The sequence below is a fragment of the Astyanax mexicanus genome, chromosome 11, assembly GCF_023375975.1.
Source record: "Astyanax mexicanus isolate ESR-SI-001 chromosome 11, AstMex3_surface, whole genome shotgun sequence".
Taxonomy (NCBI): Eukaryota; Metazoa; Chordata; class Actinopteri; order Characiformes; family Acestrorhamphidae; genus Astyanax; species Astyanax mexicanus.
The window spans coordinates 5,840,841-5,856,384 of record NC_064418.1 but is presented as its reverse complement, the minus strand read 5'-3'; the positions used below and the strand labels follow the sequence as shown (position 1 = coordinate 5,856,384).

The 15,544-nt window shown below is 38.0% G+C and overlaps 1 protein-coding gene across 11 annotated transcripts in view; it reads right to left on the bottom strand.

The window, feature by feature from the left end:
- caska (calcium/calmodulin-dependent serine protein kinase a) overlaps positions 1 to 15,544 on the bottom strand; it is a 229,061-nt gene that overhangs the window by 13,826 nt on the left and 199,691 nt on the right. For 8 of the 11 annotated variants that reach the window (XM_049485154.1, XM_049485156.1, XM_022680590.2 and 5 more), the window contains 8 exons: positions 12,936 to 13,124; positions 11,608 to 11,686; positions 10,488 to 10,573; positions 9,129 to 9,197; positions 7,552 to 7,620; positions 6,491 to 6,526; positions 3,063 to 3,259; positions 2,177 to 2,292 (listed from right to left, as the gene is read on the bottom strand). In XM_049485154.1, the coding sequence (XP_049341111.1) occupies positions 2,177 to 2,292; positions 3,063 to 3,259; positions 6,491 to 6,526; positions 7,552 to 7,620; positions 9,129 to 9,197; positions 10,488 to 10,573; positions 11,608 to 11,686; positions 12,936 to 13,124 (841 nt within the window). The remainder of the gene's footprint in view (positions 1 to 2,176; positions 2,293 to 3,062; positions 3,260 to 6,490; positions 6,527 to 7,551; positions 7,621 to 9,128; positions 9,198 to 10,487; positions 10,574 to 11,607; positions 11,687 to 12,935; positions 13,125 to 15,544) is intronic. The other 3 variants (XM_049485159.1, XM_049485157.1, XM_022680589.2) reach the window with 1 other exon arrangement.

The following is a 15,544-nucleotide window of genomic DNA, read 5'->3' as shown; positions in this document are numbered from 1 at the left end:
TATTTTCTGCAACAGTGAGTCTCCCCAGGAAGCTAACAATGGAGGTTAATGGGGCATAAGTACACACAAAAAGTACACCCCATGAGGACACTCTAAAAAAAGCCCTCAGACTGACAGTGGTTGTCAGCTTGTCAGAAGGTGACAGACTTTCTGAAGAAGTGATAAACCAACTGATATGGCTGTTTTGAGGGATTCTGTCCCCATTATCTCAGTGTTTTTCAGTACTTCACTATTAGCACTAGTACTCAGGTAGTTTTTTATTTTTGCCATCCTGACCCACTAACCTCTGCTGTAAGCCTGCAGGTTCATGACATGACTCACTGCTGGAGAGAATTAGTGACCAGAGCCTCAATCAGTAAAATATGTGTCAGTGTTAATGGACTGATGAAAAACAACATTTCCCTTTAAAACAGCATGAGCCCATGGGATGTTTCCTTTTAAAATGAAAGCAGAAGTATTCCTGTACTGAGGTGTGGTAAATGGTGTGGTACAAATATTCTATTGAAGTGCAACATTTAAAGGGAGCTGAAACACAGCTCAAAAACATAATGTTTTAAAAGTACTCTTTCAGATGCTCCCTGCAATTACACATTCTCACCAGAGAGGTCTCTAAATCCCCAAATCCTTAAAACTTACAGACTATTGCTTTAAGCGAGTGTAAATGTTGTTAAGGTTATTTAATTTTCTTTTCTTTCTTTAATTTTCTCATTCTTAATGACATTATGTCATGCAATTACGAGATCAAAATTCAACATCTGTCTAAATTTAAAGCTTAATGTCAACCCAATGATATTTTTTCGATGTATCATTTTTTTCCAGTCATAATTTAATGTTTGTACAATGTTTAATGTCTTGGTTCAGACATCAACCAGATCTTAATTTTCTTTTATAAAATTGATGCGTGGAGCCTGAAAGGTTTTGTCTAATTTTCTATTTCTTCCTTTTATATAAAAATGTCTCTGTCCTATTTCTTTACTGGTTTGTTTTCAGTTTTTCTCTGTCTTGCTGTGTTTATTTCCCTGTCTATTTCTCTCTCTGTCTCTCTCTCTCTCTCTCTTTCTCTCTCTCTGTCTCTCTCTCTATCTCTCTCTCCCACTCTCTCTCTCTCTCTCTCTCTCTCTCTCTCGCACTATCTCTCCTGACACCTGAAACCTATTAGCCACTAATGCTTTTTGGAAAACAGCAGCCTCGCCTACACACCACACTGTCCTCCTGAGAAACACACACACACACACACACACACACACACACACACACAAAGAGCACAGAGAGCAGTGTGGTATTTGTGGTGTGTGCAGGTGTGCACATTAGCTCTAATTCGGCTGCGATTCACAGTTGGGCTGTGAGGCTGAAATGAGGCCCTCACAGGCAGAAAGTGCTGACTGCTGCTGGTGCGCTCTTTAAGGGCGGCTGCGCTGTCAGAGAGTGCGGTCACGCACACGCCTGTTTGGCCACGTGCTGACCGCAGGGCTCCCTGCTATTTGTGGAAGGGCTGCAGACAGGGTTCTGGGTCGAGTGAAGCCTGAGAACTTTATTTCTTTGTTGACTCCTTGTTAAAAAAGGGCTCTGTTCACAAAAAGAACCGTTCAATAGACAAGATACTGCAAAAGTGATTTTTAAACAGGGATTTAGACACTGTGCAACATTAACCATGAAGTTAATGAAGTTAATAATGTATATAATGTGATATACAATCAGTATAACATTTGTACTTAAATATCAATTAACACATGAATGTGTCCTGTTTTATAGTTTTTTACAGGGTCGCAGTTTTCAAGATGGCACCACTGAAATCAATTTTCAACTACAGTAAGCCGTTTCACGTCTTTGCACATGCACTGAACAACTGTTGCCCCACCCACTGTACAAGGAATAAGGAATCTGCTGGCAGGAATAATGCTGAACACAGTCCTGATAAATAATGATGTGCTGCATTTATTCCATTCAGACTAAAAAACAACGGTTTAAAAGTATTTAAAAGTACTGCTCTCAGATCAGCACTGAAAACAAAGAGCAGACTGTTTAAATAATCCCCTGCAGACTTTCTGCACAGCCTCATATTTGCACAAATGTAATTTAGCCTACTGAGCTGAAAAGAACTTCATATACTATAAGTCCCAGTAAATAAAGGGAATAAAGTCATGAGAGAGTCACAGAGAGAAAGTGCAGACTTTACCTGCGTTGTGCTTCGCTAGATACTTGTCTTTGTACTGCTTCTTCTTCTTGCCAAACCAAGTGCAGCTGGCCTGCTGCTCCTGCTTCGTTTTCTCCATGGCCATACAGGCCACCCGCCTTTGAATGAGACAGGAAAGAAGTTTTAGATTAACATTTTTAACCCATTTTTGCTAATTTTGTTTTGTATTGTAACTTTAGAGATAAGATAAATAACTTATGAGCAATTTTCTCAAAATTCTCAACAAGCACTTTTTTCTGTGACCTTTTTTACACTCAAATACGAAACAAAATTCTTTAATTCTATGCCTTTTGGACATCAGTTCATTTTTTACTCAGCTCTTCACAGTAACAGAAATATTGATTGGTCTGCCCAGGCTCTTGCATGCCACTGAATCTAGATATTGATCCATTTATATTCACAGGAGCTATAGGGGATGCTGAGGGATTGGCTCACTGCCCACACTAAATAAAAAATGATTGTTATCTTAGGGCAAAGTAACAGGAATCCTACGCAAATGGAATTCAGACAAAACAGCCTGTAAATAGTGAGGATTTTAAGCATCAGTGACTGCAGTCGTAGCCTGGCCCGCTGATCTGCAAGAGCAGAAACTCTAATAATGAGCTTAAAATGCACACAACAACTTCAACATCATCATTATAAACTCAGGGAAAAACCCCTGCATGCATCTTAGATGGGTAGCTTTTTTCTTATATATGTGATGGAGGCTATAAATTAAGTCTCACACAAATTCTAATTTAGATTTTTTTTGTTCATGTTGTGTCTTTCTATTGTGTCTTTTTATCTATTTAATCTGTGTCTTATTATGTGTATTTGTACGGATCACATTCAGCACATTCATGGCTGCTTTGTATGTTGATAAACTCACCACTCCTGCAGCTCAGGTGAGGGAATGAGTCCGGCTGTGCCGTTCTTTGTGTTCTCCAGCTTGCCCTGCCACCAGTTATGGTCGTCCTTGTTGATGATCTGGATGATGTCCCCCACTCTGAAGTGAATTCCTGCTTCTTTACAGGGGATGAGTTCATCTTTGGCTGGATCGTACTCAAACTGTGCCCGCACATATATCTGAAGAAAAGAAATCGAAAAAGGGTCAAGATCCCATGGTTCTCCATAGCAAAGGTAAGATGACTTTAAGTGGTAATCAGCAGAAAGGGATTTTCTGATGAGTTGAATTGAATTGTGTGTGTAAATGTGCAAGAGGAGGTACAAGGAGGTACAAGAAGAGCTTATTTTTACCAAAGAAATTAGCCTAAATGGATGTTTTTCCTACTTAATCCTGCAAATACTTATATCCTGGCTGGAGAATGATATCATCTACAGATATCTTGATGTTTCTTTATTCACAGTGCCCAACACAATTAAGAAGTTTATAACCCACGACACTGTAGACAACCTCCTTGGGAATGAATGGAAAAAAAAAAATGAAAGGTAGCAAAGCAGGATGATGGATAAGAAGCACTAATAAACAGTGTTGGGCACGCTACTTTGAAAGAGTAATTAGTTATAGTTACTAGTTACTTCTCTAAAAAAGTAACTGAGTTACAAACTGAGTTTCTCCACTATAAAAGTAACTAGTTACCAGTAAAAGTAACTATTGCGTTACTTTTGTGTTACTATTCCAGTCAAGAGGTAAAAGAACCTTGATAATGGTGATTTCACTTATTTTATGTTGTTTCAATACAAACAAAGAGAATAAATATGTGTACAACAAAACATGTAATTGCAATACTTTTCTGGGAGAAATACTTAATTTTCTGGAAAAAAAAATCAGGCGTGCCAACTGTAAAAGCTAAATGCATGCCAACATTTAGCAGATAATAGACTCTTTAATTACATAGTGTGAGGATTTTAATCTGTGTTAGTTAATGCTTCTGACTGGGTGGGTGGCTCTTCTTTTACACTTGTTTTTAGGCCTCAGATGTGATCTGATGCTTTAAATATAAAGCTGCTACAGTGATAAAGGCATAAATAAAGATGATAATATGATGTCAATGTTATATTATCAGTAAGACTTGATAAATCAGTGAGTGAGGATTGGGTGCACCCAGTGTTTGGAGAAGTTCTGAGCAGTGACTTTGTCCACCATCATTGTTTTGATGCTTAGCACCAGAGTGTGACGCAGTTACACCAGTACTGGTGAGGCCAACTGCGCCATCTGCTGGACACATGGCTCTCAACATCTTTTTTCAGAGGTTATATTGTAGAAAGTACAGCATGTAAAGCAAAGGGGTCTAGAGCCAGGGGACCTCATTCAGCCAGTGCTACTTAATTATATAATACATACCCTTATCTTACTGTCTTATTTCTTAATTTGTTATTACATATTTATCGTTTGATAGACAAACATAAATGCTGTTAACATTTATTCAATACATCTATCCTCGGCCAAAAGATAATTTTGCTAGTTTTAAGCATTTTTTTTTTGTAATTAAGAAAATGCCAATCAAATAAGACACTTTAAACTAAATAAAACAAGTGGAAAAGTACATGTTTTCTGCTCCCTCAAGTAAACATAAAAAAAAAAACATTATGCTATGTGTAACTATCCAACTTGGACAAATTTAAAGTCTAAAATATGCATATATATTTTTCTATATATTTTTTTTTTCTGTATTTTTCTTTCTATATTTTTTGCACTTCTATATCCTTTGCACTGATACTACAAGGCTAATACAGCTAAAACACAGATAATAGCTATCAAACTGTCTTGTGCAAACCACTTATGCTCAAAAAAGTGTTAAGATTGTGTTTTAACTTTTAGTAACTTATTACTTATTATTATTATTATTATTATTATTATTATTATTATTATTATTATTATGTATTTGCCAAATAGTGCATCTTAAAACATTTTGCCTGAAAATCTTACAACACTTATCATGCTTCCCTCTGCTGAAAACTTTTATAGAGTTCAGAAACACTGATTTTTGTGTTTTCATTGGCTGTAAGCCATAATCATCAACTATAAAAGAAATCAAAGCTTAAAATAGATCACTCTGTGTTTAATACACCTCTATAATATATGAGTTTCACATTTTTAACTGAACTACTGAAATAAGGTGCAATGGAGCTAATGGGTTATTAATGGACCTGTACAGGTCAGACCTGAAACTGTCAGTTCTGTCTTTAACAAGGCTAAAAATCATCTGAGGACAGACTGATAACACTCTCAGTACCACAGCAGCGGATAAATCCACAATAATCCATAATAACATGAGAATGTTTTTGACCTAATTGTGCCCAAATTGTAATGTCTATGTTCACATCAGTGCCAGTGGGTTAGGACTGTGCCTCTAACCTCATTCTCTTGTTCTTGATGAGGCAGGAAGTTGGAAGTTATAGCCTATGAAATGACTGACACAATATACACACACACATGAAATCTACATCGTCTGGTGATCATTCTGTTCACAAGAGTTCAAACAGAGTTAATGAAACACTGGTGATTTAGAGGTCGTTGCTGTGTGTGTGTGGAGTAAATACAAGGGATAGGGGGGGTCGTAAATGGACAGCAAGACAGCTTGATTGGCTAGTTAAACACCCAGTCGTTCACATGTTGTTCTACAAACACACACACACACACACACACACACACACACATTAGGGCCTGGCTGATATAAATATTCTGTGACAATACTGATACCAATATTTATACAACTCAGGAACCTTAAATGATGGGTATAAAACCTGTTCTAAAGAACCAGCAGCACATCTGATCCCACTTTGATTTATCAGTCAGTCGTCAAACAACTGATAACACTAGCTTCTGATTGGCTGGAATAAAAATGTGTTTATTACATTCCAATGAAATGGTACCTTCACATGAAGTCTAGGGGTGGTTTCACACATAATAGGTTTGCTTTGATTTGAATGAGTTAACGACGAGCTAAGCACTGCCAGTTTGATCGGGAGATTGCTGGTTCGAATCCCGGTCATGCAGTTTGCCCCATCACTCCTAGAGTGATGTCGCTCAGCAGGAGGCGTCTGTGAGCTGATGTATCGGAACTGAGTCGCTGCACTTTCTAAAAGAGGTGGTAGCTGACTTTACATGTGTCGGAGGAGGCATGTGCTAGTGAAGACCCCCTCTAGCAATAGTAAATTAAGACAGCATCAATTAGGTGCTGATTAATTATTATAAAAAGCTGTCTCAAAAGAGGGAATATTACTACTTTATTTGTACAAGCCTTTAACACCAGCAAACTGATATATCAGTCAGGCCCTAATAGGCACACATGCACACATTGCTAACATGGAGAGGTGCTACAATTACAGCTACAGAGGAAGATGTAAGTTCACCTGGCGTCCTTTTGGCTGGATGGTCGACGGCAAGTCCTGTAAAACAAAGCCCAGCAGTGAAACATAAACTGTTTTTTGTTTTTTTCCCCACAGGGTTGGACTCATTTAATCAAATACAGTGACTGCACAACCAAAGCACACATCAAATCAACTGTCCAAAAAAACAAATAGGTCCACGGCTTTGTGCGTATTCACAGAATATTGCGTAATTCCAGCTATTTTTTTATTATGTATTAAAAAAGCATGGCAGATTGTTGAGGGTAAGTCTCAGAACAACAAAGCAAGAGGAGGCAGAAAGCAAGCAAGCGGCCACAGCATCACACTCGTTTGTCCAAGCACGCTGAACCCGGGTGACTTCCCCTAAAACAATATCTAAGGTTCCACAGGGGTGAGGCCTTGGGCCTTTACACTTCCCAAAAAGAATAATTGAATACTGTTAACTGTTAATGTTTAACCTGGATTAGAATTTGTTCTTCTGGGGTTTGTTTTTAGTTATAAGCATGCTGTTACTGGGTTATGCTGTAGAACTGCTTTTACTTGCGTGTTTATCGATCACTGATCACTGGTGATGTCTGATGACGGCATATTTAATTAGGGAAGTGTCTGATTGGGACGTCTTGTGTTCGTGTGCTTGAGTCTGTAAATCTTGCTGATGTCTTTAGAGATGTGTATGGTGTATGTAAAAAAATATGTATACAGTATACAGACAGTCAGGTGCATGAATTACAGCAGCACAGAGCACACCAATTTGCTAACTCAGATAACGGAAACTACATATAGTAATATCTTCATTTTTTTTTCAAATCATCTCCTATAATTATAGGCTTAATTTGAATGTATGTGACAGAATCCTTATCTAAATCTCTTATCTATTTGAAATAAGAACTCTACCAATATCTGGTGATAACATTATAACCCACTCCTCTCTGACTTCTAACAGAGGGTTGGCCATATAAACTAAAAATATAACAAAAATGAGATATAACGGACAACATTAAGGCAGGGCACCAGGTTGGGAGTAGGTGGAGTTGGGTCACTTGAGATGACTGTGGGGTCCTTACCAAGATAGAACTGTTAATGCTGGAATGGCCATTAGCAGGGGACTGTCTGGAGGTGGTAGGGGACTCTTTCTGAAATAAGATACAGAGGTCAGCGGTACAGCAGACAGACAGCAGAGAAACCTGGGCACTAGCCATCGTTACAGCAAGAGATGGGATAAAGAACAGTATGTAGGGGATACCAGATTATTCATATGATTTTTTAAAACTTCTATAAAACTCTTAGAGCAAAAGTTATGCCTTAATATAGGCTTCCACCAGAGGGGGGCGCCAAAATGTACAGCTTTTAAGACAGGGGTCACATTTGCATCAGACAAACAATATATACTAGTGCATCTAAAAATAGAATATCATTGAAAAGTTACTTTATTTCAGTAATTCAGTTAAAAATGTGAAACTCGTATAATACATAGATGTATTACATACAGAGTGATCAGTTTTATGTATGCATTTTTTATTGTGGATGATTATGGCTCAGAAAATTAGAAGATTATATAAGACCAATTGGTACTTTTGGCAGTGTGGGCAGTGTGCCAAGTCCTGCTGAAAATGAAATCCGCATCTCCATAAAAGTTGTCAGCAGAGGGAGACATGAAGTCCAAACCTCCAAACCATCACTGATTGGTGGAAACTTCACACTAGACCTCGAGCAGCTTGGACTGTGTGTCTCTCCACTCTTCCTCCAGACTCTGCTCCCTTTATTTCCAAATTAAATGTAAAATTTACTGATGATCAGTGATGGTTTGGCGAGCCATGTCATCTTCTGGTGTTCAGTGCAGTGTTTTCATGGAAAATCTTACAGCACTTTATGCTTCCCTCTGCTGACAACATTTATGGAGATGCGGCTTTCATTTTCCAGCAGGACTTGGGACACTGCCCACACTGACTAAAGCATCAAATACAGTAGTCTTATATACTATTCTAATTTTTAATATTCTAAAGTGTGTAATACATCTATATAATATATGAGTTTCACATTTTAAACTAAATTACTGAAAAAATCTCATTTTTAATTATATTCTAATATTTTGAGATGCACTAGTATATATACAGAAAACAAAAACTATATTACACTGAGTTAATATTTTCTTTGGAGAGATGTCATTGAAGGCTCACCTTCAGTAATACTATGGCACTGCTCTCTTATACAGCTATACTGACTTAGCCACTTAGTATAAACCCATACTTATAAAAGAACAGAGGGATTTAAAAAAGCGCATTTCTAATAAATAGGTAAGTCAATAGCCTGCACTACTGATGACTGAACACTGATGATGTTTATAATGGCTGGCGTCTGCACAGGGCTGAGTCAGGGGCCTGGGTTCCGGTATCTTGGTTGTGAAATTGGTGTGCAGTTGCAGGAGGGCCGGGCCCTGCATGATGGAGCGTCTCAGGGAGAAAGCGTTAAAAACACACAGCCACCAGGCAGGCAGTTAGTCAAGCACAGAGTGTCCACAGCACACTCAACCCAACCCACCCAACCATACCACTCCCATAAACACAGAGAGAGAGAGAGAGAGAGAGAGAGAGAGATGAGCAGAGGATGCTACACCAAAACTTGGATGCACTGAGGCCTTTACCTCACATGACGACTGCTGTGTTCGGTAGCTTGGAACAATCTTAAATGTGATACTTCCTCTCATCTCTCGCTGTGGAGACAAAACACAAAGCAAATATATTTAACAGAGGATATATTTACATTTACTTAACATTTATGGCATTTAGCTGATGCTCTTATCCAGAGCGAATACAAAGCTTGTTTCTATTACAGAGGCAGGCCAATGAAGATTAGGAGTTTAGCCCAAGGACTCTTATTGGTGTAGTGCAGCATTCAGTCACCCAGGACGGGAATTGAACCAGAGTCTACCACACGATGTGGTAGTTAGCTCACTGGCAGGTAGTGGTGTTATCCACTGCACCATACCAACAATTTACAGAGGATATATTTACAGAGGATCTTTTTTTAATTCTTCTAGATTATTCTGCCTTAAAATGTTGTGTTGAAGAAAATCACACATGCTGAAAACAGAGTTTAAAAAAGGTCCAGTTCAAGTTTACATCCCCAAAGTTTACAAAAAAACCCACTGGTGAAAGCTCTAGTGTTAGCTGGTTAAGGAAGTGATGTTGCTGATACTGAAGAGCAGCACATCACTACCAATTATCAGAATACAGGTTGTTAAAGAGATTCAGGTCTCATGACCCCATCTTACCCTGTACCAGTGTCTGCAGAAAGGAAGCTCAAAAAAAAAAAGCTAAAAGCTAACCCAGCTACAGTCTCCTCAGCTTCATATAACAGCAAAACATGCTGAGAAGATACAGCAAGAGTACAGAAGCACTATGCAGAAAGATTTAGAGATAATTGCAGTGATTTTGTTACAGTATTAAAACTAATAGCTAATATGCTATAATATGCAGTCACATTCATAAACCAGTCAATTAAAGCACAACTTGATATTTTTTTTTTGCTGTGAAACCCTCATAAACAGTAAATCAGTGTATCTCAGGCTTAAAATACTCATTAAATGTATTGTTCAGTAAAGATAACAGAAATTGTTTGTCCACAAATTGATAATAATATGTAGACCATCTGTCTGGATAGTCTTCTTCCAATATACAGTGATGAAATAAGCAAATATCTAATGTAACCTCCAATGATTCCTCCATACATATCCACATTTAAAATTTGCACCAAACTCCACCATGGCCACAAATCTAATTTTTTCAATAATTTTGGTCAACGGAAATCTTTTTCATTCTAGCTCAAAGTAAAAGCTGTCCTGAACAGACTTCTCCCTTCTCTATATTCATAGTCTCTTAATACTATAATCATACATTGAAGGTATATATTGTATATATATAGTATAAATCTGCTAAACACCTCCCAAGAAAAACTCCCCCAGAATTTCCAAAGTAACATTATGTGTTAAATCAACACTCACAAGCATTTTCTGGAGCTGCTCCACCGTCTGATTAGCTACGCTTATGCTGTTGATTTCCCGGATCTCATCTCCAACGTGCAACGTGCCTTTGATTGATAGTAGAGAGAGAAACACATATAAGTGACAATATAAGAGAACAGTTAAAGCTCTAGATTACAATATGTATAATGTGTGTAAGAGGAGTGAAGCTGAAGTGTAAGTGTAAAAGGTCTAATAAGCAACATGGTGCTATGGGGACATTTGAGGTGTGATTTTAAAATGTGATTGTGTTATCTGATAGTTTAAATCAGTGGTTTCTAACCCTGGACCCTAGCAGGGTTCTTGCACCATTTTGCATCAAGTCATTTTTTTTTTTTTTTAAGACCTTAATAAATACAATTTAATGACCCAGTATGTTAGCTAGCTCGCCACTAATGCTATCTAGGCTCTCTGCTAACCTTATTTCTCTCCTCGTTAATGTAGCTAGCTTGCCACTAGTGTTAGCTAGCTCTCCACTAACCTTAGTTCTCTCCTCAGTTACGTAGCTGGCTCGCCGCTAATGTTAGCTAGCTCTCCGCTAACCTTAGTTCTTTCCTTGGTAACGTAGCTAGCTTGCCGCTAATGTTAGCTAGCTCTCTGCTAACCTTAGCTCTTTTCTCATTAATGTAGCTAGCTTGCCACTAATGTGAGCTAGCTCTCCGCTAACCTTAGTGCTCTTTTCGGTAACTAGCTAGCTCGCGATAATGTTAGCTAGCTATCCACTAACCTTAGCTCTCTCCTCGGTAACATAGTTAGCTTTCTGCTAATTTTAGCTAGCACTCCGCTAACCTTCTCTCCTCAAAACATAGCCAGTTCGCCGCTAAAGTTAGTATGCTAGCTAGCTCGCAGCTAATGTTAGCTAGCTCTCTGCTGACGTTAGTTCTCTCCCCGGATTAGATGTTCACAGTGGGCCACTGTGTTTACCAACTGGCATTAAACGTTCCGCCTAAAAAATGTAATATACCTACAGCAAACTTTAAGTACATTTAAGACAATTTAAGACCTTAATTATCAGGATTTTAATTTAAGATATTTTAAGACTTTTTAAGGACCCGCGGGAACCCTGACTTGCACAACTGGTGGATTTGATGTGGAACCGTACCTTGTCTATGAATCATGCCACCATGCATTATTCTGGCCACAATGCAGTGGTTTAGGTCATTCATCTTCAACGTGATACCCTGCCAAAAAGAAAGCCATTCAGAACACGAGAGAGTCTTTTCAGGCTCAGTTTGTGTGAAAACTGTGTGTGTGTGTGTGTAAAAAGCAGATGTGCCACCTCAGATATAACACTATCTAAAATAACTATCAGCCAGAACCCTTACCACAGGATGTCAAGTGTTGTGCAGAAAGAGTTACAGAGAGAAAGAAAAGAGGTCACACATGAGAGAGGAAGTAGAGTAAAGTCATAAGAAGGAACATTAGGCCTGGTGTATGCCAACCCCCTCCTCCATGGTACCATATTTAAAAAGGCCATATTTAATTAGTACTATTTAGATTATAATTCATTCAATTAAATGACTCAAATGTCTCAAAAAGATTAAATTAAATGTACTAGTCTAGAAAAAGTAACAAACACATTACTACAATGAGAACCATTATTCACAAATGGAGAAAATCTAATAGTGCTGTCGACAAAATTTCACCAAGAGTGCATCTACAACACATCTAGAAAGATGGCAAAAAGATGGTGAAGGGTTGCTTTACTTCTGCAGGCCCTCTGTGATACTACGTGATTATCTGATTAAACAATGACAAGAAGATGCAAGAAGATTGTCTGCTTCTCTGCTGCTTTGTGACCTTAAGCTCAAGCATAGTCAGGTTACGCAGCAAGACAATTAATGACTCAATGACTCAATGACTTAATGACTCAAAATTACACAATTTATGGTTTAGGCTGGTCAAGTTATGACTAAATCGAAATGAAATGCTGCATGAGAACCTTAAACAAGCAGCTCTATTCCTCCACAAAGATGTTTCATGGTGATGACTACAATTATGGCACTAAAAAGTATTAGAATTGGACAGGGCAGTTACTTTTTCACATGAATGTGTTTACTCAAGCTGTCTTCATCTTATCTTAAAATAAGCTGTATGACCTAAAACGTTTAAAGGAAACAAACCCCTGATTGCAGGGGTTTGTTTGGATGCTGGGTTTTGATTTCCAATCTGGTGTCTATGACAGTAACACTATATTACTGGTTTTGTTTTAGTTAGTTAGATGCTACACATGTATTTGTGGCTTGATTTAAGTGTATTGCAAACAAAAAACTGGAAAATTTTATTAAAAAAAAACAGCATCACCTTCTCATCTCCCTTGGATCAATTTTATGTATTATAATTTATCATGTTATCCTATTAATATACACATTCTGTTCATATGGCCTTCATACAGTCACAGATTCGGTTAATAGAATGTCTTGCACCTACCATGGGTTCGTCTGTGTTCTTCTGGAACTGTACCAGCCGTACTCGTGTGACATTCTCTATGTCCATGTCTCCGTTGGTGCTCTCAGGTGAGTCTCCGTTCAGGTAGGGTGAGGTGGGCGGGGGGGTGACCCTCAGTGCCTCGTCACTGAATACTTCATGCGCTACAACATCATGAGTCTGGAGTAAGGCCTGTAAGCAGATAGTGGTGGATGCATTACTGCATTATGGCACTTTGGTTTCGAGTCTGGTCTGGTTGGTCAGTCAGGTTTTGTCTGACAGTTTGGTTACAGTCTGATCTGTCAGATCTGTCAGTGCTTTATCAACATTACTGGTATTAATATTGGTTGGATTCATTCAGACTGCATAAAGAAATATAGTGCTGGAGCCAGTGATGAGTTTCTTTGATTTTACCAAATTGAAAACCTCTGGAATAAAATCAATAGGAAGATGAATGATTACAAACTATTAAACCAAGCTGAACTGCTTGAATTCTTGCACCAGGAGTAAAGGCATAAAGTTATCCAAAAGCAGTGTGTAAGACTGGTGGAGGAGAACATGCATGATGCAAGATGCATGAAAACTGTGATTAAAAACCAGGGTTATTCCACCAAATATTAATTTCTGAACTCTTAAAACTTTATAAATATGATCTTGTTTTCTTTGCATTATTTGAGGTCTGAAAGCTCTGCATCTTTTTTGTTATTTCAGCCATTATTTTCTGCAAATAAATGCTCTAAATGACATATTTTAATTTGAAATTTGGGAGAAATATTGTCTGTAGTTTATAGAATAAAACAACAATATTCATTTTACTCAAACATATACCTATAAATAGCAAATTCAGAGAAACTGATTCAGAAACTGAAGTGGTCTCTTAATTTTTTATAGAGCTGTACATCTCAAATGTAGATATTTCATTTACTCCTAAAGTAGACAACGCTGATAATGAAAAAATAGTGTAAAATGTGACAAAATGTAACAAATTTTATTATACAGAGTATTTTGAATTTTATAACTTAATATTGTTATCATTGTAAAGCTTATTTTCATATAAATCTATTTTAAAATATTATTTTAGGCAACATATTTACAATAAGTTGCGATAAATAGCATTGTGCGATATAGCTCTTAAACATTTCATGTGTCTGGCTCTTTTCTCTACCACTGGGAATCTCAATCAATTCTTAATTTCCTCAAATTCAAAAGTGGGAGTTACTTAAAAACAGCGTATTTTGCATTAAATCACTCTGAATGGTTTTGTTTACATTTTAATAATTATATTTTTAGTTTAAAACTGTGGAATTTCACATTAATCATCAGAATCAACAGAATAACAATCCTAGTGATCAATCACAACTGTCAACACCACACCAGTCAGTCCCTATAAAACCACTCACTGCTGGAACAGCATACAGCCACCACAGACATGCGCGTAAAGGTAAGAAGAGCTTTCACTCTGTTCATAACACACACACACACACACACAAACCTCTTATCTCCCATTCCTCACCATCCTGACTGATGCACTTCTGTCCTGGTAGAATTCGCTGAAGTCTCAGTTGTCCTTGGAAATCACAAGTGGCGCCAAGGCCAAGATCAGACTGGAATTCAACAGCTTGTACCTGACAGTGCCTCCCTCTCTCTCTTTCTTTCTCTCCCTCCTTCTTTCTCTCCCTCTCCTTTTCTATCCCCTCCCCCTCTTCCCTTCAGCACCTTCACCATGCCTGGCCCCCTCTCACTTGACCTGGCTGTCCAAGTCGGAAAGGGTGACATCACGATGCCCGTGTTTTCTCACACACATTCTCCTGCTCTGTACGACTTTCCTCACAAACCTCCTTCCCAGACTCGGCCTCTCCCTCACACATTCCCCAGCTAACTCAAAAACAACATTTTTTCCTTTGACAGTGTAAGGCAACCTGTCTTCCACCAATCAAATTTACACAATCTCCACTCCCTAACACACAGACGAGACAATGTCTGCGGCCTGAAGTTTGTTGCTTTAGTTCTGTGCTGGAGCTTCAAGGCAACTGCAGCTACTTTATTATCTATAAAATATCCAGATGGCATTTTCTAATTCAACAACTTTGAGGTTTTTGTACTGTTGAGCATGGGCTGTGCACTTGCCAAAAATGTCCATACTATGCAGGGATGATTATAATTCAATATATTGTGTCATATTTTAAAAACTGTATTCAGAGTTGAGGAAAACTGTCATATTATAAATTATAAACACACACTATAATATGCAGAAAATCATACGCAGAGTAAAAGAACAGTTAACCTTAAGCACAATCAAAACAGTAGGGTCTGCAGACTGCCTGGAACTGAAAATATTAAATATTTTGAGTGAAATCGTAATCTTATTTTAATCTATAAATCTTCTTTTTTTTAAATAATTAGTTTCTAATTGTATCCCCTTTATTGTGCTCTCTCGGACTCCAGCTCCACTGTAGCAGCGTCCACTGGACGACCCAGAGCCATATGCTATTAATCTTTTAATTTAACTGTCTTCTGGGAATTTGTACATTATTGCAAAACATAATATCATAATACCCTGACATATCAAATTCTATTACACCTGACGCGCATACCTAACATATAAACTACTA